The following is a 25,554-nucleotide window of genomic DNA, read 5'->3' as shown; positions in this document are numbered from 1 at the left end:
GGGCAGAGAGCTGCTTTCCATGGCCTCTACCTCCCACAGAACAGCAGCAAGGTTCCTGACAGAGGCTGCGATGGCTGGGGCAGGGAGTTGCCACTCCAGAGGCCCTGGGCTAGTGCAGCTTGTTTAGCACCCAGACAGGCTGTAGGTATCCTCTGGGAATGAGCCAGCATAGCTGGCTCCGTTTCTTTGGAGACCCTGGCCCTTCCCATCTCGGCACTGAGCGGCTGCAGGAGGGGGCCTGCACTGCACTCTCAAACGAGGCTCGGGCTGGCGATCTCTGCAGCATCCCTGTCACTTGTGTCTAGCACAGATGGTGCAAATCCACTCCAAGGGGAACATTCAGCATTATGTCCCCCAACACACACATGTGGCTTCATCACCACCACGAACGCAGACATGCCTTGAAAGGTGCCTGGTTCTCCCCCAGATTCTCCCCTCTGGGGGAGCTCCCACCCCAAGGGGGACCTACCTGCACTTCCCGTGTGTGGTAGGCAATGATCAAGCCCAGCAGGATGACGGTGGACAGGCTGATAAGGCATTTCAGGGCCAGAGAAAACATGGACTCCTGTAGAAGGAAGGCGAAAGCATTAGAGGATTGAGGGCCAGGAGGGGGTCACCCCATCCCCACCCCACTGAGACATAACAGGAACTGGGTCCATGAGCCAGGGCAGACAGGAATGCATTGGCCTTGGAGGCATTCTGCTTTCTCCATCGCTACAGGGGAAACTGCGGGCACATGAATCACCACAGAGCAAGGTGGGAGGTGGAGGCATCTGCCCACCCCACTCCTGTTCCTGAGCCCGGAACGTCAGCATGTGCTCTACCTACCCCTCAACCCACTGCAGGCAGCTTCCCAGAGATGCCCGCTGTCTGGCCCCACCCCCAGCCTCAGCCATGACTGTCCCCCTCTGTACAGCTCCTCCAAGCGTGCCGGCACAGCAACCCCCCTTCTCCCATCTGGGGGTCACACTCCCACTCAGTGATGGGCCACCCAACCGAGAAGAGCAGGGAGCGGAGGCAGAGCACAGAGTGCCCCAGCTGAGAATACTAAACCATACCTGTGCCTCAGCATCCCCTTCTGCCCCGGGCCCTCCGTGTGCGTCACAAGCACTAATTCATGCTGCCCCCTTTTCTCAGGGCAAACTGAGGAAAGATGGGGTAAGTGACTCACCCAGAGCCACATGGCAAGTCATCGACAGCTGGGAACAGAACCCAGGAGTCCTGATCCCCAGTGCCCTATTCTCGCCAATTAGACAACACTGCCCCCTATTAGACAACACCACCTCCGGGCCGCGGTGAGAACCTAAGACTGACCCTCCCTGCACCAACCACTAGATATTGCTCTTCAGAGAGCTGGCAGCCACAGGAGCTTGGCTCGTCTGCACCCCTTGGCACTGCGATAATGCCACGTCCCTTTGGGACAGTGCACGGGCAGCCCAGCACCCAGACCATCTGGCACCGTGGCAGGAGGGGTACAAGCAGCAGCCTGGGTGCAACTGGTGAGCTGGGCTGACAGCCCAGGAGCAGGACGGGGACTCTGCAGCCAGGAGAAATGAGGCAGCCAAATGGAAGGTTCTCTGCAGGTAATGCGATGGAGGCTCAGAGCTGGGACAGGCCATTGGGGATGGCCCATCTGTGTCTCACTGCACCAGCTTGACCCCACCCCCCAATGGTGCCCCTCACCTTCAGACCGACCATTGCCCCACTCCACACAGCCACCCCCAGCTGCGGATCCACTCTAATGGAGTTCAGGCAGCTGGTGCTGACAGCAGCCTGGTGCCTGGGGAACAGTCAACACTGTTTATATGTGAGCACTGGATGCAGCCTCACAAGTTACTGGCCCCCAGCTGTGTGTTTTACAGCGGGAAGTCTCAGGCTGTAATAACACAATCCATCAGCATGGAGGGATGCATCAAACCACCACTTCTTGGCTTGTTTTTGCTGTTGCAATTGGGAGGAAAAAAGATACAGCTCCAAGGCCCCCCAAGTTGAAGCCTCAGAGTGAGAATGACAAGGTGTGGGAAGGGAGCGTCCTTGCATGAACCCTTCCCGTCACATACATCCACCCAGCAGGGACCGCTGGCGGAACTGCTGGTGCACAGGATGCAAAGGTTAGTGCAAAGCTAGTGCAGTGGGTAGGACACTGGCCTGGGGTCTAGTCCCTGGTCTACCACAGAGGCCCTGGACCAGTCAGTCAGTTCTGTGACTCAGTTTCCAGTCTGTAAAATGGAAACATCCCTTCCCTCCTGCACAGAGCTGTGAGGATAAAGGTGCTCACACATGACAACACCTACCAGCATGTGAATGCCCGAGCTTGGGGGTGAAAGGTGCCAACTCCATGCCCCCATGCTGGCAGGAAGGCCCAGGGAATAGGGGCCCAGTGTGTGATTCCCCAATCCTGCTGAACAGACCGTGCCCCCAAGGTTACCAGCTTCCTGAGGCCAAGGACCCAGCTGACCTCAGTCACACAAGCAACAGAATAGTGATAGTAGACTCACTCTCATGCCTTCATCCAGGGATCTCAGCCCTCCTGCTTCAGGGCACAAACCAGCCTCTCACTGGGGGTCAGGAGGGAACGCCCCTGGGGGCAAGTTACCCCACCACTGGCAGGGGGGGGACGGCACCTTGCACCTTCGAAGCAGGTGGCACAGGCCAGTGAGATGGGAACCGCCCAGCCCAGCATCTCCTGTCCCTAGGGTCTCAAAGCCCCACCCCCTAGTGAGAGGGTGGTACTATCGATCCCTGCTTTACAGCTGTGCCAGCATCCCACCTGGCTATGGAGTCTGACATCAGGCAGCCCACACAGCAGCCGCTGCTACACACCAGGCCCACCATCCAGGCTAGTGACACAGTGGCCTCCCATCAGCCACACACTGCTGTATCCCAGAACCAAGGCCCAGAGGACCAAGGAGACTTACAGAACAGGAATCTGACCCAGGTTCCTCAGGGCCAACACCACAAGCCCAGCCATGCCTCTGCATGCCAGGAAGTGGGCCAGGGTTTGTGAGCAGCCACTGAACCAAGGGGTCCCCGGGGAGCCACGTCCCTGTGCCCCCTGGGGCTCAGCAGCTGGGAGCATGATGTTATTGGCATCGATTTGCCATCTGGAAGAGCAGCCCTTTTTTCAACAAGGTTTTTAATCAAATGCTATTGGATGTAATTACGTCTCCCCTCGGCCAGCCAGGAGATTCCACCAATCTGCTGAGTCTCAGCATTAGCTCTGTAATAGGGCATCCTAATGGATGGTCTAATTAGATCTTCCTGCTCATCAATGCTATGTAAATTAAGCCAGCCCTTAGTTGCCCATGAGCAAAGTGGCTGCTTCCAGACCCCAGGTCTCTGCTGCATGGCTTCCCACCCCTCCTCCAAACAGCACTCCCCCAGGGAAAGGCCAGGCAGCCGCACCCCTCCTTTCCTCACTTCCTACCCACTCCCTCCTTTTCCTCTCCACAGGGCTGAGGCATGTGTGTTCATGGTGGCTGCATGAGAAGAGACCCCTGCCCTGTCTCTCTCATTCCCCCTACCCAGCTCTGGATGGCTGCCCCGGGGCTCCTAACTGGCGTCACTGCTGGGCAGTGACTGACCTGGGCCAGCTCCAGCCAACAGCGTGATGGGAAAAGCTGGGTCTTGGCAGCCCAGCGCAGAGCCTGTTGTTAGCAGAGGGCTGGTTCCCCTCCCGTGGGGGGACAAAGGCCAGCAGCAAGCGTTCTATTATTGCAGCCGTCCAGTGATTTCGCCTCACCCACCACAGATAAGAACCCAGTGTAATTTCAGTGCCAAGCAACCTGCCCCTTCCCCCCAGCAATAGGGGGAGCTGGAGTCTGGCTTTTCTCTAATCTCCCCCAGATGCTATGAACACCTGGAGCCCCATCTCCACCTCCCCAGGCCCTCTGCAAACCCCACACCCGCAGCCAGCTGCTCATTTCTCACCTTCCCGCAGCTGTCCCCTGAGGGCTTCTACCACTGCAAGTGTTTATGGCTCAGCAGCCTCCTATTTCACTCCAGCTGACAGAGCCAACATCGTTCAATACTCTCAAGACAAACAAGCTTCTGGGTGCCTTGCTTACAACACTTAGTTCCTCCTATTACGAGCTTACCTGTCCTAGTTGCTGGGAGGGCCCCATGCAACACCTGGCTCTACTAAGCACAGAGCTGGTGTAGTCGAGCACTCCTGCCTGGGGCTTACAGGGGCAGCTGCGCTCGGAGACCCCAGCTGCAGGGTGCTCCCTCCCAAATTCCAGACCCCTACCAGCCAGGCTTGCTCACAGTCACAAGACAGACTAAAGGTGGAAAACAAAAGGCAACCAGCAGAACAAGGAGGAACTGTCCCAGAGCCGGGACCCCGCTGGCATCGGGAACCCCACAGACAGATACTAGCCCCTCCTTATTATCTGCATTGAGGTAGCACCTGGCGCTGCAACCAAGGTGGGGCCCTGTTGTGCTGGATACTGCAGACACAGCAAGGCAGCCCCTGCCCAAATGCTCCCAACAAAGGCAGGGTTATTCTCCCCATTAGTAGAGGTGGAACTGGAACACACAGACTTTCCCAGCAAGGTCAGCATGTCAGGAGCGGAGCTCTGTAGATCATCTATCCCCACCTGTGGGGGTCAAGCACAGGCCATCTGTCCCAGGACACCCACCCAGGGAGCCTGCTAGACCCAGCTTTCCTGAGTTGTGACGCATTAGCCAGAAGACCCTCCTTCCCCTCTCCCAAAAGTGTTGCAAAGGGGGGCAGAGCCAAGGTTAAGTGGGGCATAATCTAGCCAGGGAAAGGGACCCAGGGGGTTGTCAACAGAGCTCCAGGACAGACCCATTGCTGCAAGGGCCTCGGTAGGGGAATCTCCCTTTGCCTTCCCACTGAGCATGTCTCTGCTAGGGCCACTGGTGCTAATGGGGCTGCTTGGGTTCTCTCTGCAGCTGCTGGAGGGGAATTCCCATAAACCCGACAGCAGAGCCAAAAGAAATCAGGGCATTTAGCGGGATTGTTCTAAGTGCCAGGAGATAAAGAGGCCCAGGGGAGAGATACAGACAGGCAGAGCTGCTGAAGGATGAGCAGAGAGCAACAACTGATTGCTCATGGAGAGTTACTCATGGAGCACCTCTCCTTTCCCAGGGAAGTTCCTGAGCTGGCTCCCGTGGGCAGGCTGTGGTGGAGGGTGGAGACTCAGGCAGGGAAGCCCTTCTCTATCAGAGCCCCGCTGACCCCATGCGGCTGTGCTAAACTGTTAAGAGAAATCCCCTGTGGCTCATGAGCAGAGGGGTCAGTAGCATATATGCAGCCATCCACCCTCATGCGGACAGTGCTGGGTGTGACGAAGTGGGACTGTTCTTCATATTTCCTCTCCCCAGTTGTCAGAGTCCCCGGGCCATGCTCTGGAACTTCTCCCTACGAAACCAGGCAGGACTCAGGGGAAGTCTCCTCTCTGTGAGCAGACTGTCTGCAGGACACACAGCTTCCACCTTCCTGGGTCTGACCTTGGAGCATTCAGCATTCTCTGTCCATCCGTGCGCTTCCCACATTGAGTCCGCCCAGGTGGGCTCCTGGGGAAGCCAGAGGGTCCTGCCCCCAACTCTGCAGTCAGACGTGACTCTTAGCCAGCAAAACAGAAGTTTATTAGATGACAGGAACATTGTCTAAAACAGAGCTTGTAGGTACAGAGAACAGGACCCCTCAACCGGGTCCATTTTGTGGGACAGTGAGCCAGACAACCCCCCGTCTGCACTTCACTCCTTGTCCCCAGCCTGCCCCAAACTGAAACCATCTCCAGCCCCTCCTCTTCTTTGTCCTTTTCCCCAGGCCAGGAGGTCACCTGATCTTTGTCTTCAATTCTTTAGCTCTCACCTTGCAGGGGGGGGTGTGGGGTGCTGGAAAGGCCATCAGTTGCCAGGAAACCGGGTGTCAGCCATTCTCTGTGTCCAGACCCCTGCACACACCTGCCCTCTAGGGCTCTGCAACGATCATATACCTTTATCCCACCACCTAGATACTTAAGAACTGCATAGGGGAAACTGAGGCACTCCCACAATATTTAGAGGAAACCTTAAACACAGTCCCACTTCGTCACACTGGGGAAAGGCACAAGACACCAGCTCTGGAAGGCAAACCTCTGTTAATGCATCAGGCAGAACAGCCCAGGCAGCAGTGCCAGCTTCCCTGGTCAATGTGCTTCAGTCTTGCCACGCAGGCACTAGCCTGGAGCTGAAGGAGAGTTCTGCCTCAGACACTCAGAGTCCAACGCCAGAAAGGACCCTTATAATCTGGGTTAACCCGCTGCATAGCCCAAGACAGAGAACCTCACCCAATGACTCCTGCATCCAGCTCAGAATGTCTGGTTCAGCTGAAGCATGTCTGGTAGAAAGGTGTGCAAACCTCCCCCAGTGACAGGGAAAGCCCACAGCCCTTGACAGGCTGTTCTGGCGGTTCATTACCCTCCTGTGGAAAAAACTGCACATTATTTTTAGTCTGAATGTGTCTGGCATCAACTTCTAGTCCCTGGACCATGTTCTTTGGCTGGATTAAGGAGCCATTTATCATCTGACATCTCCCACCCCACTCCCGTAAGTGCCTGCAGATCATGATCAAGTCACCTCTTAACCTTTGCTTTCTTCAGTGAAATAGCTTGAGCTTCCTCAGTCTGGCAGTGAGGCAGGTTTTCCAGACCTTGACTCCTGGACCCTTTCCAACTGTCACCATCCTTTCCAAAGCATGGACACAGTATTCCGGCATTGGCCTCACTAATGCTGTTTACCAGTCATACCACCTCCCTTCTCCACACTCATCCAGCCCAGGATCGCATTAACCCAGCTGCAGCATCTCACTGAGTGTTTCTGCCCATCTGATTTCTACCATGACTCCTTAGTCTGAGAGCCTTCCAACCTACAACCCCTGTAAGTACTATACATGGGACCTCCGTTCTTGGACCCATGCTATACAGCACGGTCTTTGGCTGTATTAAAATGCACGTGAGCCCAGCGCAGCAGGTGCTCAGGTCGCTCTGTGGAACTGGCCAGTCCCCATGGCTACCATGTCTGTCAGCAGAGAAGCCAGTCAGTGGTGCTTTTTAGCATGTTCACTGGCTTGAAACCACCAGCTTGTTTCACATCGGCCACTGAAGAGCATGGTCCAGTGATAGGCAGTGTGGCCTAGTGGAGAGAGCCCAATGGCCTATAGAAAATCCCCCCCCTTCCCTCTTAGATCCTCCCCTGAGGCTTTGCCTCCCCACCAGCATTTCAAAACAAGAGGAAATTGGTCCTAAAAATAACCTGTTGGAACTAGCGGAAGCGATATTCTGGGTGCAGCCTGGCGAACAGGGAGCATTGTTCTTCTGCCGCCCGGCAGGGCCATGCATTGTTGTCAGCCTCACAACTTGGCACTTTCCTCTCCATTGTTTGGGTAAAATAGCTGGTGCCAAAAGGAGGGCTGGAAACCAAACACAGGCTATTAATAGGCAGGCTCTAGAGTACAGCTTGTGCCAAGGCAGCTATAGCGCAGATACTGCCACAGAGCTGCTGCCTCTACCTACCTCTGCGGCATCCAGCCCTTTAGAGGTACCCAGACACCCGGACAGTCCAGAACCTCCCTGGACAAGTCGTTTGCCACAAACCTTGTGGTGTGCAGGTCTAATGTCCCTCCTGGAGACATGGAACCATGGCAAACCAGGACATCTTCGCTACCAAATGCACAGTCCTGGTACACACAGATTGGGATTAAAGGGCATCGGCACAGCTACAGGGACAGGGGGAGCTCAAGGCTGGAATAGCAAGGGGCTGCAGGCTGGGACTTGGGGGCTGGGGGTAGGAGACCCCCAAGACTGGGAGAGCAGAGGGGCTGCAGGACAGAGCTGATGCCTCTTAGAGCTGAGCAAGGAAAAACTCACCCCTCACTTGCTAGTACCATAGATTTGCCCTGACTTGGTGGTTTTTGCATCCTAGCTTGTTCTTTTCAAAAGCGTGGAATGTCAGTGATCAGTCGGAACATTTACATACACAGAGTGATCCAGCCTCAGGCTTCAGGGAGACTCAGCACCTGTAGGGGTCAGGCAGGAATCCCCACTGCCACCTACAGAACTGCACAATGGAATGACTAAAGGGAGGGGGGCTGGGGCTGTACCCAAGGCAGGAGACCACACCAGATGGGCCAGTGCCTGATCCAGTGCCCTGAATCTCATGTCTCCCCATATCAGGAGGGGAAATGCAGCTGCAGCTGTGTAGTGCTGAGTGTGGCCAGCTGCTGTTCCAGCCCCCCCCCCCCCCATGCAGGGCCAGAACCCAAGTTGGCTTAAATCAGCATCATTTAATTGAACCCAGTGCTGGTTTATGCCAGGTCTGGCCCACAGTGTCCAACCAGTCAGAGAAGAGGGACTGGCAGAGGGGCTTTACAGCCAAGTATCATCAGTAGAGTAGCCGGGATCAGGGCCCCATTGTGCGAGGCGCTGGATACGCAGGCCTACAGCCAGGTGGCTGCTATGCAGAGACCACAGCCTGGTGTCATTGTTTCCTTGTTCTCAACTGAGAGCTGTCTGGAGCAGGACTGCCTTCTAGTTTTGCATTTGTGCCGTGCCTAGTGGCAGGGGACCCTGGCCCATCACTGGCTTACACACAAACTTGCACCTGTTTAAATGGATTTAGTGAAACTGGTGCAGCTTTGTGGGTGGACATAGGCAAGCTATCCCTCAAGAAGGGTCCACAGCCCCCTTCCCCCACCACAGTTTAATTCAATCTGTGTGCTATCAGCCTGTAGTTAACCCTTGGAACTTGTGTGTGCAGGGAAGTCTGTCCTGAGAGGCCCTGCCCTGAAGAGCTCAGTCTAGAAGCATGAGACACAGGAAGGGTGGGAGGGGCAGAAGAGGCGCGAAGGGGTTTTGCCCCTGATCACAGCAGGACTCCTGGGTTCTTTCCCCAGGCCCAAGGGGCCCATGGAGTTGGGAATGGCAGTACCAGCAGCAGACAGCCACGCCTCTGACTACACTGGAGCTTGTGCTGCCGTTGTGCACCTGGTCCTGGTGGCTGTCTGAAAGAGGCTACTGGGCTGGCTGGGCTGCTGGCCAGATGTAGGGCACAGCCCTCACATCCCAGGCGCCGATGCAGCCCACAGCTTGCTATGGCACAAGCCATGGTGATGCCTAATGGGAAACCTTGTTCTGAGCAGGTCAGTGTCACTGTGTAAGGATTAACTGCAATTAGGGGTCACTCCTGGAACGGTTCTGCCATCAATTATGGCCAGTTTCAGCCGCTGTCTAGACAGTGTTAGCCTTTGCTGCCGGGCAGCTGGTCAGAGCAGAAATGGCTGTTAGCTGAGGCGCTTTCCCAAAGCAGAGAATACAAACATGCCCAGAAGATTCCGTCAGTGCCAGCTGCATGGAACCGTCCAGGGAGCCCTATAGGAGGCTGGCAGCGTTCATCTGTCGCACTCCACCCTGAACGCAGGAGTGAATGCTGCTAGGAAAGGGTTAAGTGGGTCCTGCTGACTCACTGGGCGGGTGGCTTAGTATCCCACCCAGAGACACAAGGGCATGGCCCTCTGGAGAGAGGGGGATCAAGAGTGCTGGCTGAGTAACACTGCAGGAGGATCCTTAGGGACTGCCAACGGCACAGGGAGAAGAGATCGAGCTGAGCTTGTCGTCAGTAAATGCAAACCCCAGTTCATGCCCAGATACATGGTTCTTACAGGACAGGCTTGGCTACAGCCTGTTAACATGCTGAAATCTTCACTATGAAGAGTCCACAGCGCCCCCCCCCAGAGCCCTCCCGCATTCGCCTGCCATTGCCAAGTCCCACATGGGGAGCACAGCCACAGGAGACTGTCACTATAGGGCGACTAGTGAAATCCTCCTGGTTTCTCTGCCCGTGGGATTCACTGCACCTGGCTCACCTGCAGCCCCTTCCAGATCTGCCCCTCCATCACCCTGCTCTCAGGACACAGGAAGTGGCTGGGATGATGACAGAAGTTAGCCTGATTGAGCACAGTGGCTTTGATACCAGTCTGTCACCACAACAGAGCTCAGTCCAAAGAAAGTGGGTGACCCCAGCTGAGCAAGCATACAGAATCCAGGACACGTTAACATTTCCTTGCCCATTGGAGGAGTCTCTCAGACCGCCCTTCCCTGCATGCATGCTGCTTTCCAGCTTTAATAAAAAGCAATCCAAGCCAAGCTGGAACAGCCCAGGAAACGGAGCAACAATCCCCTTTGCCCCCCTGGGACCACGGCACGACAAGGCGGAAAGGTACAAGACAAACGATACTTTGGGAAAACCTGCCACACAACCCCGGTCTTTATGCACAGCTCCCGTCAAAGCCGGCTCCAGAGGGGCCTGGACAGGAAGAGCTAGTCCTGGCTCCCATGCTCGCTCCCAGGAGCAGGCAGAAACGAGATCAATGCGATTCATCAGCAAGCAGAGCCCAGCTCAGAGGGAGACTGGGGCTTAGGGCAGGTGAGCACCTGGAGCAAGGACAGGCATATGCACACGTGTGTCAGGGGAGGGCGGCTGCATGGCCCCATATTTATATTTTTTTATATATATACATATATATATACATATACATATATATATATATATACACACACACACACGGTGTGGGGCATGGACACCCCAACATCTGGCCCAATCTAGAACAGTCCCCCCCAAACCCATCACTCACCAAAGGGATGGGGGTGCCAGGCAGGCCACTTGACAAGGAGAACTGGAGAGCCTCACACTCAGTTGCCATTGGGTGCATGGAGGGGTCCAGAGGCCCCTCCACACAACCAGCTGCTGGGTGTGATTGGCACATAGCCAAGTCACCCCCAAAAGGCCGCTGCTCTATGGCACAACTGCACCTGGGAGCCAGCAGCCCTGGAGTGCCCTGCCCAGACTCCAAATCCCAGCATGCAGTGCTCCCTCTTCAGCCAAGCGGAAGGCAAGGTGGCACACATGGCATGGTGTTCACAAGCAGTCTTACAATAACACACGCCAGCCCTCAAAGTGGAGCCTGCAAACAGCCCTACAACACCACGCCCTACCTAGAACAGGGGTGCTGTCAGCTGGCACCTAGCTCTTGGCTCCAAATGCCACGCCCTGGTCTGCAAGGCCCTGTCCTCCAGCTGGGGAGAGGCTAAAACAAGCACCTGGCATTCTGCTCTCAGCTGAGGGCTGGAGCCAGGCCAGGCCCCAGCACTGCAGCAGCCCCAGGCTCCTTCCAGCCCCTTACCCGCGGGAGTACAGAATTCTGGACACGGCCAGTGAGCTCCTGATCCTAACACAGTGGGGCCAGGAAGCTGCCTGGTGATATTTAGAGACAAATCGGAGCATTGCTGGAGCTTCAAACAGCAGCCGTAGAGCAGCCTCGACCCCTTTCACACTGGGGTGGGGAAGGAGGGGCCAAGGGATGGGGACACACCGCAGCAGACCCTGCAACCAGGTCCACAACCGGTCTCATTGTGGCAGGGAGTGGTCAGGACACCTCTTGCCCAGGGCAGCCTGCAGACAAAGGTGGCTCAGGAGGCCCCAGGCCTGCGGGTGGGTGGGAGGTGCTGCTCACAGGTGTTTGCCCAGGAGGCAGAGGTGCACAGCTTATACTCTGTTTCCTAGTAGCAGGTGCAACCCAGGTTCCTGGTCTCTGCACCACGGAAAGCACAGCTTCCAGGCCACAGTGCATCTGGACAGCTGGAGCCAGACCCAGCAAAGGGTTCCTCCAGAGAGCTCTGCCAAAGCCCCTCTCTCTGGCCAAAACAACCCCTGCTGGCCCAAACCTGGGCCCCACACCCCCAGCTCTGCCAATGCCCCTCTATCCCCATCCACAACCCCCCGGCTGTCCCAGCACTGAGCGCTCTACAAAGCCCTGGCTGCAACACCCACCATGCTAAGCTACAATCTCTGAAGATCATATTATGACCAGTCAGACCTCTGTTCTGCCCAGATGTGTCAGGCATGGGGGCAGCTCGCCCTGCAGAGCCCTCTCCAGCTTCTATCTCTCCCCTCACTCCTTGGCCTAGCCCTGCTGAGACTCAGCAGGGAGGGGGGCTTCCAGCCAGATGAAGCGCTGCCTTGGGCTAGCAGGCACAAGAAGGAGATTCCCTGCCAGGGGGCTCAGTGGGGAGGATTTATAGCTGGCAAAGTGAGGAAGCATCATGTGCCCCTTCCATGGCCTTTGGGGCCGAGGCTTGTGTGCACGACAGAGCTCATGTACATAGCCAGGAACCGCTGACCATGTGGAGCCAGCTGGAGGGCATCCTGGAATGACAAGCCTCCAAGCCTGGAGAGCCCCTGCCCCTCCTCTGAACTCCACAGCCTCACTGCACTATCTAGGGCACCCACTGGTGGCAATGGGCACTGCCAGGCAAGCACCCAGCACCAGAGGACAGAGCTGCCCGCACGATTAAGGTACTTTGCTAGGTAGGACTGACACCAATAGTTAGCAGAGGCCAAGCCCTCCCAAGCCCCTCATGGGGGAGACGGGGCCCAGACAGCTGGCCACGGGGCTGGGGGAGCATCACCTCAAAGGAAAGCACCAGCCCTGCTGGCGTGGGAAGACAGAGAGAGCAGAGCCAGCCGGATTCCTCATGCCGCAGCCTGCAGAGCCCTGGGATTAAACAGGAGCAAGGTGGATCAGCTCCCACTACCCCACGCTGTACCTCCGTCTCCTGGGCAAACACCTGCGAGCAGCACCTCCCTCCCACAGATTGAAGTCTTGTCCCATTTGCTTCCCCCCCACATTCCACAGATAATTCCCACCCCAACTCCCAATGGCCCCCAGGAAGCGGGTGAGGGTCAGAACACGGCTTGGGGCCCTGCTGTGGGGCAACATGGGGCAGAGCCAGCTCCAGCATCACCTCAAGCCTCGTCCCCACGCAGGGGCAAGTGCTGGCAGAGGCACCACTGGGAGAAATGGATCCTTCCCCCTCCACCTTGCTCCCTGGGGATCCACCACCCACAGGCTCCCCTCCAGCAAGGAGGCGGCACCAGGAACATCCCATTATGCGGGGGGGGGGGGCAAACATGGTGCACTGCAGCTACCCTCCTGGACAGCAACTGGCCAGACCTTTCCTAGCAGCCACACCTACGCTGGGCAAGCCACATCAGGGCCTCACAGGAATAATGCACCAGAAAGACCCAGCAGCCAGCTGGGGGGTGAGGGAGCAAGTCAGAGCCACAGCCCTGGAGTCACCCACTCCTCCACTCAAGAGCCTTGAGCAAACTTAAGTGGAATTAATTCGAGCACAGGGGATCCTACCCCATGCCCTTGGTGCCACGGACCTCGCTGCAGCTGGGGGTGACCTGAACACTCACCCCACCACCTGTATATTCTTCTCTGAAACACACAGAACTAGCCCTGTCCCCCCACCCGCCCCCCAAATCCCTGCATAGCCCAGCCAACAACCCAACTCAGCCATGCTCCACCCCGCAGATCAGTGCCAGTCTCCCATTTGGGTGCCCTATGCACCCACCAATACTGTCAGGCATTTCTCCTCTCCTCCTGATTTTTGGTTTCAAGGGAAATGAAGAAAGGCAGGAGCTGAGTGCTGGAGCAGCCTTTCCTCTTCTGCCCCCCACCGCCCAGCTCCTCAGATCGCTGCAGGAAGCGGAGAGCAGCCCCTTCCCACACAACTCCCTATTTCGCTGCTCCCTCTGTGCCCATGTGACCTGAGCTCTGCCTGACACCAGCCCAGCTGCCTGGCTGCAAACCCCTGAGCAAGAGGTAGCAAGCGTCAAAGGAATGCCAAGGAATGGGACAAGCTGCACAGATCCACACAGCCCAGCGCCTGACCATTCCACCGGCCCCTGCCTGCACTGCACACACCCCACTAGCGTGGATGCCTATTCATTTCCCCTCTCCAGATAGGTATAAATAACATGACAGATGTCTATACAAAGTTATTCATATCCCTGCCAGCGCACAGCTAGAGAGAGAGAAAGGGAGCCTGGGGGGGAGGGGGCACCAGGGTACTAGCTGGGGGTGCCTGTGCCACAGACTCAGGGCACAGAGGGTTCTTGCAGGGGGGGGGGGGTAGTGTGCCATTCACTGCCACATAGAGTGCTGGGAAGCAAGCCGGGACTCTGGGTCTCGCACACATGTTGCTCAGACAGGCTCGTGCAGAGCAGCTTCTAACTACACAGGGATCAACTTTGAGCTGAGGGGCTTGTCTCCAGCAGTTGGTACTCGAGGGCCCTGTTCAGGGCTGGGATCGGCAGGACCTGCTTGCACATGCTGTGACTGTGGCCCAAGCATCCAGCCCCAGGCAGTGTTTTCAAGCGAGGCTGGGGTCGCAGAGCCAGCAAAATAAAATACTTAAAGCCAGATCGTGAGGGGCACTAAGCTCCCAGATTAGGGCAGAGCCCCCATTATTTCAGACCTCTAAGCGCTGGGCCCAGGCGCAGAGCAGCCGCAAGGGTCAAAGGCAGTGCCCCAGGGAGGCCAAACAGCCATTTTAATGGTGCCACCCCCTGCCACAGGCACTGAACTGCTGCTGACCCTCTTGTAGGAGTCTGCAAATCCAACAGCATGGAGATCCCCACCCCCAGGCTCAGCCCCACCCCAGAGACCAGGCTGGGGGCTGCCAGGCAGCGAGCAGACAGATGTGCCCTCAGGGCTGGTGGCTGTTTGCAAACAAGGCCAGACAGATGGAGGAGCCAGGTGTGACCCCTGCATGCCAGCAGTTCCTACAGGCAGCCACCCTCCTCTGGGCCTGAGCATGGGGAGTCAGCAGAGCCCAAGGGAACAGGAGGGAAAGGCACCAGACATCCCTTAGTTAGGAGGTAGCCAGCCCTAGCCCCCACCCGTTCCAGCCTCAGGCAGAGCCCAGAATCCCATGGGGGAGTCACAGAGCTTGACTCGTGCAATGAACCCTGAGGAACCCAGTCCCACCAGCACCACCACTTGCTGGCCCAGTGTATCCACTGGAGCAAAAGGGGATGGCCTTTCCTTCTGGGAACGGTGCTACTGCCAGAGGGGTCCTGCTCCTGGGAGGGCCGAAGGCACAAGGCAAAGGCACATCCCCGCTGCAGGAGAGCCCATGGCAGGACAGCTGGAGATGGGGGGGCAGCTTTGCCCTCACTTTCTAACAGGAAGGAAGCATTTCACAGGGCTCAGCCAGCCCCAGGGTCCAGCTGCTTGGGCTCAAGGCTCAATCCCATGGGGAAATTTCCTCTAAGCAGATAGCAGAACATAGCTGGGCCAGGCCCCCTTTCCCGAAGGGGACAGAGCCAGACAAGGGGAATCCCCAGCCGCACTCAAACAAGGAGCCTCCTGGGCAGGGTCTCTGTACAGCCCCCCACACAAGGGGCCCTAAGGCTGAACCGGGGCTACGAGAATACACACAAGAGCAGGCGTTCAGGAAAAAGCGGCTCTGGGGCGGCCAGTCCACCCTAGGTAACAATCCCACAGGAGTAGGCCATCGGGGCTGCCAGAAGGGATGGGGGTCGAGCTGCGGAGGGCAGGGACCAGAGTGCTCTCTGAGCACAGGGTGGGAACTAAGAACTAAGGCAGTGGCTGGCAGGGGCAGCGCCTGCCCTCCGGAGCCACTGGACTCCCATTGCCAGAGGCATCCCCGGCCCCTGCTCTGCGGCTGGGTTTCACAGAGTAACATGCCAGCCTCACAACAGCTGCGCCCTGTCTGAAATTAGCTCTACTGAAAATCAACAGCTGAGCAGCACCAAGCAGCCCGCCCGCCCACCCCACGGGGAGAGGAGAGAGAGAGAGAACTGACACCAGGCAAATCCCCCCTCAGCCCCACTGTGAACTCAGAGAAAGCAGCTTCTCCCTCCACCCTGTCCCCATCCCCCAGCTCTGGGCTGTAACAAGAGCAAAGCGCATCCAGCCCCCGTGGATCCCGGGGACCCTGGCTCTGCTCAGTTTGTGGGGAGGGTGCCTGTGCCCCAAGTGCCCCTGGCCCCTCCACTCCGCCAGCCAGGGGGCTCGCCTGCCCCCTGTCGGGGAACACCCGCAGCCATGCCCACTGCTGCTGTGGGCGTGGAGGGGGAACACCCTGGGTGCGGAGAGCCAGTGCAGGGAGAGGGAGTCAGGGGAGTGAGCCCCGCCCCAGGCTGCTGGGTGGGGTGGGGTGGGGTGGGGGGGAGGGGGGAGAAGCGTGTCCCTGGAGTGTTTCATCACAGGACATAAAACCTCTCCCTGGAGATTGCTCAGTAACGCCTGGGGGCTCTGGGGCACCCCGGGGAGGGCTGAGACCCTGCCCCCCACCCCCAACTACCGCCTCAGAGCCGCCCCGGGGGGCCCCCCCAGCCCCGCCCCCCGCAGAGCCGCCCCGGGGGCCCCCCCCAGAGTCACACCTGCCCGCCTCTGCCCCGCCCCCCGCAGAGCCGCCCCGGGGGCCCCCCCAGCCCCGCCCCCCGCAGAGCCGCCCCGAGGGCCCCCCCCAGAGTCACACCTGCCCGCCTCTGCCCCGCCCCCCGCAGAGCCGCCCCGGGGGGCCCCCCAGCCCCGCCCCCCGCAGAGCCGCCCCGAGGGCCCCCCCCAGAGTCACACCTGCCCGCCTCTGCCCCGCCCCCCGCAGAGCCGCCCCGGGGGGCCCCCCCAGCCCCGCCCCCCGCAGAGCCGCCCCGAGGGCCCCCCCCAGAGTCACACCTGCCCGCCTCTGCCCCGCCCCCCGCAGAGCCGCCCCGAGGGCCCCCCCCAGAGTCACACCTGCCCGCCTCTGCCCCGCCCCCCGCAGAGCCGCCCCGGGGGGCCCCCCCCAGAGTCACACCTGCCCGCCTCTGCCCCGCCCCCCGCAGAGCCGCCCCGGGGGGCCCCCCAGCCCCGCCCCCCGCAGAGCCGCCCCGGGGGCCCCCCAGCCCCGCCCCCCGCAGAGCCGCCCACCTTGGAGTAGAGCCCCCAGGAGAGCTCGGTCTCGATCACCATGACGACGATGCCGAACATGCCGAAGATGAGCGCGTAGTCGCTGAGGCGTTTGCGCTTCTCGAAGAGCGCGCGCCGGTGCCCGAGCCGGTAGCCGATGTTCTGGTGCTTGCGCTTGGGCGCGCGGGCGAAGGCGCCGGGCGGCGGCGGGCGGCGGGCGGGCGGCGGCGGCCCCTCGCGGGACACGACGATCTCGGGCGGCGGCGCGGGCGGCGGCGGCGGGCCCGGGCCGAAGGGCTGCAGCGGCTGCCCCTCGGGCTCGGCCTCCAGCAGGTTGCGGCGGGAGGCGCTGAGGCGGCTGAGCGGCTTCATGCCGCCGCCGCTGTACTTGCAGGAGCTGACGGCGATCTCGGTGAAGGGGTTGCTGTCCCGCCGCGGCGCCAGCGGGCTGGGCTGCCGGTGCCGGGGGCCCGGCGCGGGGCCGCCCGGCGGCTCGCTCAGGGCCAGCTGGCTGCCCGGGCGGGCGGCGGGCGGCGCGCCGGGCGAGGCGTGCAGCAGCCGGGCCCCGGCCCGCGGGGGCTCCTCGGGGGCCCCCGGCGGCGGCGCCTCCATGCTGGCGGGGGGGGGGCGGGGGCCGCCTCAGCGCGCGCCCCGCGGCGGCCCGTGCCCGGCGGCCTCCCTCCCGCGCGCGGGCATGTGCGGGGCGGCGGCGGGGGCGCGGGGCGGCTGGGCGGCTTCGCCGGGGCTGCGCGGCGGGCGCCTTGTGCTCGCCGGCCCCGCCCCCTCGCGCCCGCCGGCGCAGCCTATTGGCCGCCCCGCCCCGCGCGGAGCCGGCGGCGGGCGGGGCGGGAGTTGTAGTTGGCCGCCTGCCCGGGAGGGGCGGGGCCTAGGGGGCGTCGGCTGGGAGCGCCCCGAAGAAGGAGACGGGAGGGGCGAGGCGAGGGGGCGCATGGGTGGAAGTTGAGCTGGGGGCAGGAGGTGCATGGGGGGGGCGGGGGGCCTAGGTGGGTTGGGTGCATGGAGGGGGTGGGGGGGGCGCATGGGTGGAAGTTGAGCTGGGGGCAGGAGGTGCATGGGGGGGGCGGGGGGCCTAGGTGGGTTGGGTGCATGGAGGGGGTGGGGGGGCGCATGGGTGGAAGTTGAGCTGGGGGCAGGAGGTGCATGGGGGGGCGGGGGGCCTAGGTGGGTTGGGTGCATGGAGGGGGTGGGGGGGCGCATGGGTGGAAGTTGAGCTGGGGGCAGGAGGTGCATGGGGGGGCGGGGGGCCTAGGTGGGTTGGGTGCATGGAGGGGGTGGGGGGGCGCATGGGTGGAAGTTGAGCTGGGGGCAGGAGGTGCATGGGGGGGCGGGGGGCCTAGGTGGGTTGGGTGCATGGAGGGGGTGGCGGCTGGGGTGCGTAGGTGCGTTGGGTGCATGGAGGGGGTGGGGGAGCGCATGGGTGGAAGTTGAGGTGGGAGCAGGAGGTGCATGGGGCAGAGTGAGGGGCACTGCAGTATAGCAGGGACCGAATTCCTTCCCCAAGTGCCCCAGAAGCAGGAATTGGGCAATTCCTGCACAGAGATTTGGGGGAGCAACCAGACCCCTCCTTTTCTCTTTGTTCTGCCCTTCTCCTCCCACTGTGGGATCTGTTTGAATCTGGCCCTGGGGGTTGGGAAGGGGATGGGGGTGACTCACTAACCTCCCCCCACATCTCTTTAGCCCCTTGCTCCAGTTGTGGTCACCCCAGAGTGACGGAGAGGCTGTAAGTGTAAAGTGGCATGGATGTGACCACAGTCACACCAGTCATTGCACAGTAAGACTCCTTAGTCTGAGGTGAGGTAGCTGTGTGGCCTGTGAGAGGCCTGGGGATGCTCCCTCCCCCCATCCATCTATCTCCCATCTGGTCTGTCAGAGGCCAGCATGATCCCCAGGAACTGTGAAATTGGAACTATACTCTTTGGACTTAATGGCTGCAATCATTTGATATTTGGAATGAAACCACAGAAGGGGGTCAGGTTGCCGTAGGGCTAGAGGAAAGTCCATCGGCTTAGAGACCCTTTAGAACATCCCATTCAGCCCCCTCTCATTTACAAATGCAGGTTATAAAGTTATGCTGGAAATTTCATCCCAGCAGGCCCTCACAAGTCTTCTACACTCAGGGTATGCCTTTCCCCACACTTGCAATGCAGTCACTTCTGGGGAGGGGTATGGCCGCATTTTAACAGCATACAGCAAGGCTACACAGCTGTTGAAAGACATCAGCTGAAACTGCAAGGGGATTTTGATTGACGCAGTGTGGGATTAGCCGAGTTAGAATTTGGCTGGGACAAGAGATTTCACAACTTGCCTTCTCGGGAAAGTGCCATGGGATCCCTGTCTGTAGCAGCTGCACCCCGGGTACTGCTTCAGGGGGAACGAGCACCCTCTACTGAATCACCAGCACCATCTTCTCCAGCAGTGCAGGCCGGGTGTGAGTTGGCCCTGTCCTGCTCAGCTTGGAGAGCTGAGGGCAGATCACACCCTGAGTCGAAATGGCTGCTGTGCTTCAAAAATAAGCTTGTTCTGGCTTCCTGCTGTTGGTACCAGGAAATCTGCCCCCTGCCTTTCTCACCTGGAGCCAGTCACGTGCAGATAAGTGAAACATCAATCATGGTCACTCCAACCAGCAGGAGCGTACTGGATTTGCTTTTGCTCAGTGTAAAGGGCAAGAGGACCGAGCCAGGGGTTGGAGAGAGAACACCGTTAGCAAGGGGGCATTGCCTCAGCTGTGAAGCAAGGTAGCTTTCCAGGGAAAGGAAGACACATCTGCGGTCCCTTTCTGTATGTGGCATGCTTCCATCTGCTTCCTGCCTTTGCAATGCTCAGACTGGGATTGCTGGTATCTCATGTGCTCTGCCGTGGCTTTTTCAGTGGCCCGGCTGGACTCTTGGCATGTTTTCTACATGCGTCTCACGGGCGATATCAGGCATGTTTGGGTTGATCTAGCCACGTGTAACTCTGATCCATCTGCTCGGGTACAATGGATGCAGATGCTCCAGCCCCCGTATGTCCATGCAAGGTGCAGGGGAGAGGCAGCAGGCTGCTTTAGTTAAATGCGGCGTTTAACAACCTCAGAGGCCTCCATCCCCTGCTAGTGGTTTGGCTTTAGACGCCAGCCCACTATAATTACATTTTCCATGGCATTAAATATGAATGGTTCAGGTTCTGCTGTTTCCACTCCGGGCTTGATTGTGCCAAGCAGCATTCTCCAGGCGCCAGGATCCTCATCTGGTTCTTGGAGGAATGTCATTTAAAAAATGGCTTTTAATTGCACCTGCTATTAGTTGGCAGCCCCAAGTGAATGGTCACACCCGTCTCCAGGCTGGCACTCCCACTGCTTGCAGTCTGGGATGGCAAACTCATTCCTCATTTGGGGGGGGGGGGGGCAGTAAACATGGGCTAATTCAGTGTGGGGGCAGCTGGCTCATCCAAAAACCAGATAGGTACCCTAAGCACCACCTCTCTCCAGGGCTGATGAACACGTGGTTCTTCGACGACCATCCAATCAGATAAAAGAAACACGGCTCATCATGGGCAAAGTCTGGCTGGGAGGGAGTGGAGCATCCTGGTAGCAAATGCCCGAGCTGCCAACTTCCCAGGTTCCCCAGAGAGGAGAGGATAAGGGATTAATAACGACACAGTGCCCCCCTTCCCATTGGGCCCCGATCCTGCAACGAGTCCCTGCACAGCTCATCACAAGACAGGGCCTTCGTTTCCTGGAGATTAGTAACAACTCAAGGGAGCTTAAAATTAACATTGTTGTGACTGGCTGGCAGCCTGCGTGTGCGCGTACTTGTACAATCCCTGCCCGTTGCTGGGTAACTGTGTGTCATAGGCGCTATACTGTCTCCAGCTGAAGGAGAATCTCCTTCAGGCCAAGCAGCAGGTGAGCTGGGATCTAGAGCATGAAGATCCACGTTCTAACAGCAGTAGCTGCCGTGAGTTGCCCGGGGCCATGGCTTCGTTACGCTGTTTTAAGACCCACACTTCTTTGGCTTTGTTGATTATCTGCAGGTTAAACTCCTGATTCAGGCCCCGATCTTGCAGGCTCTTAGAAACATGCCTGGCTGTCTGTGCTGAGGCCAGCAGAGTACTGGCGTGCAGCTCATGTGTTCATATCTGTGGGATCAAGCCCTCTCCCTTACTCCCTGAGTGCCGTTTGCAGTGCTGCGTGTAGCGAGCCAGGACCCACTAGCCCACCTCTCTCTCTGCCTGCTCTCATAAGCCCCATGCTGCCAGCACAGCAGGGGGATCACCCCAAACAGCCGTTTCCACCGGGGTTCACAAAATCCCACAGCTGCAGCATCACTGGGCCTCTTACAAAACCTCCTCTTTATGCCTAAATCAACCCTGCAGCGCCCCTGGAACATGGCAATCGAGGCCAAGGCTGAGCTCCGAGCAGAGGAGCAGCTGGCACGGAGCATGGCAACACCATGGCCTGTCTGAGGAGCAGGACTCTGCCTCGAGAGATGCCCCTCACCACAAGCTAAGAACATAAGGAAGGAGAAGGGAGGCAACATGCCTATGGCTGAGCTCCATGTCCCTCCGTCTGCCTGGCGCACACGTGCAGGACATGGAGGGCCAGCTGGGTCCAAGGGGCCGCCCCACAGTGGTGCTACCTTAAAGCTCCAGCTTTATCACAGAAGCTGCCCCTAATTGATGGGGGGAATGTCTCCCCTCAGGGCAGCTCACTCCCAAATTGTCCATTCTAGGGGAGGCCTGGAGCATCTGTCCCACTACAGCAGCTCCCAGGCTGGTCGTAACCACGGTCAATACCGGCCTGCCTCTGCCCCATGCCTGGGAATGGGCCCCTCCTGTGGTGCTTAATGAGGTGTGTGGCAACCCCTGCTGGCACATCTGTGCCGAGAGACACTCCCCCCAATGGCCGTAGTGGGGAGCCCTGCCCTACACCCTCCCTTTCCCTGCTTCGTGCCCATTACTTGCCCCATCTGCCAGGCCAGGCGTCTCCTAGTGTGCACTGGCCCCCTCTTTGCTCCACCTGAATGGCAGGGGTGGAGATCTAGGGGGCTGTGCCAGACCCCCCTTCCTGCTGGTGCACCCTCCCATTACATTATGGGGGTCTTTGCTGATCGAGCCCCGTGCCATGCCCCCTCCCCCACCCGAGGCTCCCTCCTGCCCACGCTGCACCTGGGCAGCTCTGCGCTGGGATGCAAAGGCCGTTCGCATCAAGCTCTGCCTCTTCCCGGCACTGCCAGCACCTGTCCCACTGCCCGTCCCCTCCACCCTCCCCTGCTTGAAGCAGACGCTGTGGCTGCCCATTCCCCAGTCAGGGGAGGAGGAGGCAGATGCCTCCCCAGCAGCACTGTATGGCCTCAGGGTGCCGAATGTGAGGAGCCCCAGCTGATGCGTCTGTAAAGGTGAGTTAAAGGGTTGCCACGGAACGGCCTCCTGCTGCTATCGCTGGGGGGGGGGGGGGGACTCAGCCGTGATCTGCAGGAGGCAGATGCCTGCCCATGGGGCTGGCACGGGCAGAAGGGCTGGGCCAGAGACAGAGAGAGTTGGGTGCAGGAGGGAGCAGATGCCAATCCAGCTATCACTAACCAGCCGATACCCCGCGTCCCCAGCTGGCACTAGGGTGGGCCGTTTGTCTGCTGCCCGGGGAGGGGGTCCCTGCATGGGCAGGGAGGGCTCTGTAGCTTGACACACACCACGCTAGCACGTTGTGTCCCCGCCAAAGCCTCTGGGAGGGGAAACAGAGCAGGAGGGGGAGGCTGCAGAGCTGTTAGCAGCCATCCCCCACCTGCCCCCTGCCAAGCTGTCCCAGCACAGTATCCTGGGCTTGGCAAGGGCATGTCTGTCCAGCTATGGGCAGTGTGCGGGGGGGGGGGGGTTTACCCCTCCCAGAGATGGGGCCCAGGCCTCTCCCAAGAGGATGACCCTGCCCCAGGAGGTCCCTGCTCAGTTCAAGGGGCTGCTGCCCCTTTAAAGAGTCTCCCATGGCTGCTGCCATTATATAACATTTCCTCTAATCGCCTTAGAGGTGATTTTTGACAAGGCTGATGGTAGCAGACAGAGGGTGGGGATTATGGGCAGCAGCTGGAGACAGGAGTTATGGAGCCCCTCAAGGCCAGCTCGGAGCAGGGGGCCTGGTCCCCCAGGGCTCCCGCCTGCCCTGACACAGGTCCCACAACCAAGCTCCATGCTGTTGAACAAGGGTTGGCTCCTGGGGGTGGTCTGTGGGGATAGCACGGCTGCCTGTCTCCATTAGCCCACGGTGGGGAGCGCTTACCTACAGTGCAAGCAAACAGAAGCCAGATCAAACTATCAAACACTTGCTGGAAGGTTGCACTGAATTGTGATTTGATTGCTTAGTCCCCAGAGCAGTACACCCAAGAACCCAAAGCCAGAGAGAGACAGAGCAGGCTGCACCCAGGGCAGACACACAACTGACCCTACCCTGGCTGGCTGCCTCTGGTCGGCCCAGATCCCACACTTCCCTGCAGAATGCCACAGGCTGCACAGAGGAACAGGAATCCTCTGACATTTAAAGCGACAGCTTACAATGTCCATATGCCACAGGAACCACCCCACATTTGGGGTTCTCTCCCCTCAGGCCCCTAAATCACTGGCTGTTTGCTTCTGCCTCAGGGACTCATCCACAAAGCTGGGCATTGAACCCAACTCTCCCCTGCCCCAGCTCAGCCCTGAAACCCAGCCCAGCCTGTCTTCACCATCTTGAGAGGGGCTGGCAAATGCAGTCGCCTTGCCCAAGTCCCTGCTGCTTTCCCCTCCTGGGCCTCCAGGCTGCCTTGTTGGGACCCCCCACCCAGGCTGCTGCAGGTGCGTGGGTGGACTGGCCCAGGGGCTGTAGCTGAACGTGGTCCCCGAAGCTCCCCCTGCCATCGGGTGCAGAGACCTTGAGCAACCCCACCACTCTCCTCAGGCTGGCTTGGCTGGGCACCCCAGACCCAGCTGCCTGGTCAGTCCTCCTTCCCCCAGGCTGGGAAGGGGCACAACTGCCCAAGTGGGGTGTGCAGGACCCAAAGCTTAGCCCAGCCCTGCAGTAACCTTATATCCTACCATGGCACTGAGTGGGGGCTGGGCTGTGCTGCTCAGCACCCCCAGCCCAGGGCTCCCCAGCAATGAGAGTGTGGGGCTGGAAAGCTGGGGGCAGCGAGTGAAAGCAGTACAGCTCTCACACCGAGAGGGGCTGCAGGCCCACCCATCCCGCAGCTAGTCCAGCCCGGGGTCTCAAGGCAGCCCTGCTCCTAGACACTGCAGCGGTGCTGGCTCAGGGCTGTGGGAGCTCCCGCTCTCACGGGCTCCCAATGCAGCAACACCCCACAGCAAGGGCACACGAGTCACAGCTCCTGCCAGCCCCAGAATGTGGGAGGGGAGGGAGGGGGAAGAGAGGGCTGCACACCCTAGCCTCCCACCCCCCACCGGGCAGTAGTTAGGTCTAGGACAAGGGCTGCTGGAGTCCAGCACAGAACCCCTGGTCCCCCTTATTACCTCGGAGCAGCCCATGGGGCAGTGTCCTTCAGCCCCGCCCTCACCCAGCCAGCTACTCCACAGGGAAACAGGATTGCATTTGTCAGTTATTAGACTGGCTCATTCTGCTTAGGACGTGGCTAATCCACAGGGAATTGGCTGCAGCAAAACTATTACCCACAGCACAAGGCGCCCAGCTGCCGTGCCCCCACTGCACCGGCCCCAGGAGTTAAACCGCTTACTCATGCACGCAGGGCAGGGGACTCCTGGCTCTCGGAAGGGTGCAGGCTCAGCATGGGGGCTGGGGCAGTTGGAGGGGCTATGGCTCCAGCCTTTGATTTTCCTCCCTACAGATCCAAATAAACCTGCCTCCGAAACCCAAACAGGAACACCCACCCCCCCCAACCTGCAGCGAGGGCTCAAACTTACTTTAACTTTTGTCTGGCCTGGTGACTTCCTAGATCCATGATGGCCCCCAGTCTCATGCCCCTGCTAGCCCAGCCCTGAACCTGCCCGCCCCTTTGCTGGTGCTCCTCAGTCCCAACCCACAGTCCTCCTTGCCCCTCCACCCCCATTATCCCAGCTCAGGCTTTTCCTGGAGCCAAGTGGGTGAGGTGTGGACAAATATTCACCATGGACTAGGGACCAACAGGCCACGTGCTCTGGCCTCGAACTCAGTGCTGGAGACCAACAGGCTAGTGCCTAACACTGATGCCCTCAGGCTGGGGGGCTGGAACTCTGGGACCTAGAGTTTCCCCCCTCCTTTTAGAAAAATGGGGGACCATCGAGTGCAATCACCCCCTGCCCCCGAGCCAGCCAATCCCCTGCCCCAGAGGGGAAAGGCCCCGTGTCCCCTGCCCCACCCCCTGAGCGAGCCAATCTGGGCCTGGAGCTGCATAGGAGCTGGTCCCCCCAATCCCGCAACTACTGCGCCAGTGAGGCTATTCCTGCTTGGAGAAAGCCGAGGCCCGGTGGCTGCACCGTTGACAGGAGGCCACTAGAAGGAGCTGCAGATTCAGCCAGGACGCACCTGGTCCCAGCACCAGCACCGGACTGCAGGTAACCGGGCCAAGGGGCAGGATGGGGCCGTGCTGTCTGGGAAGCAGCTCCCAGCAGGGACTGGCAACGCTCCAGGAACCCGGCTGGCAGCCCGAGCTTGCGGGGGGATAAATGCCACTGAACCCCCGCCCCACCATCTCACCAGGGTTGCCCCAGTTCCTGCCCAAACAGGCTCCTTCCTGCCATGCTGTGGGCCCCAGGCCTTCAGCCCACAGGGGAGAGCCCCCCCATTGGTGAGCCCCATAAGCACAGGG

General features: G+C 59.5%; 1 protein-coding gene across 7 annotated transcripts in view; it reads right to left on the bottom strand.

Annotated features, from left to right (window-relative positions):
- Positions 1–17,275, bottom strand: part of KCNN3 (potassium calcium-activated channel subfamily N member 3) — a 73,317-nt gene extending 56,042 nt beyond the window's left edge. For 2 of the 7 annotated variants that reach the window (XR_006276846.1, XR_006276847.1), the window contains exons 1-2: positions 16,793–17,267; positions 470–565 (exon numbers count right to left, since the gene is read on the bottom strand). Coding sequence is in view for 3 of the 7 variants with exons in the window: in XM_043501840.1 (XP_043357775.1) it covers positions 470–565; positions 16,793–17,143 (447 nt within the window). In the remaining 4 variants the exon portion in view is untranslated. Of the gene's footprint in view, positions 1–469; positions 566–16,792 lie in introns of those variants that run through there. The other 5 variants (XR_006276848.1, XM_043501840.1, XM_043501841.1 and 2 more) reach the window with 5 other exon arrangements.
- Between the last annotated feature and the right edge of the window lie 8,279 nt (positions 17,276–25,554).

Source organism: Dermochelys coriacea, chromosome 24 (assembly GCF_009764565.3).
Source record: "Dermochelys coriacea isolate rDerCor1 chromosome 24, rDerCor1.pri.v4, whole genome shotgun sequence".
NCBI classification, from domain to species: domain Eukaryota; kingdom Metazoa; phylum Chordata; order Testudines; family Dermochelyidae; genus Dermochelys; species Dermochelys coriacea.
This window is presented reverse-complemented; position numbering and strand designations above follow the sequence as displayed.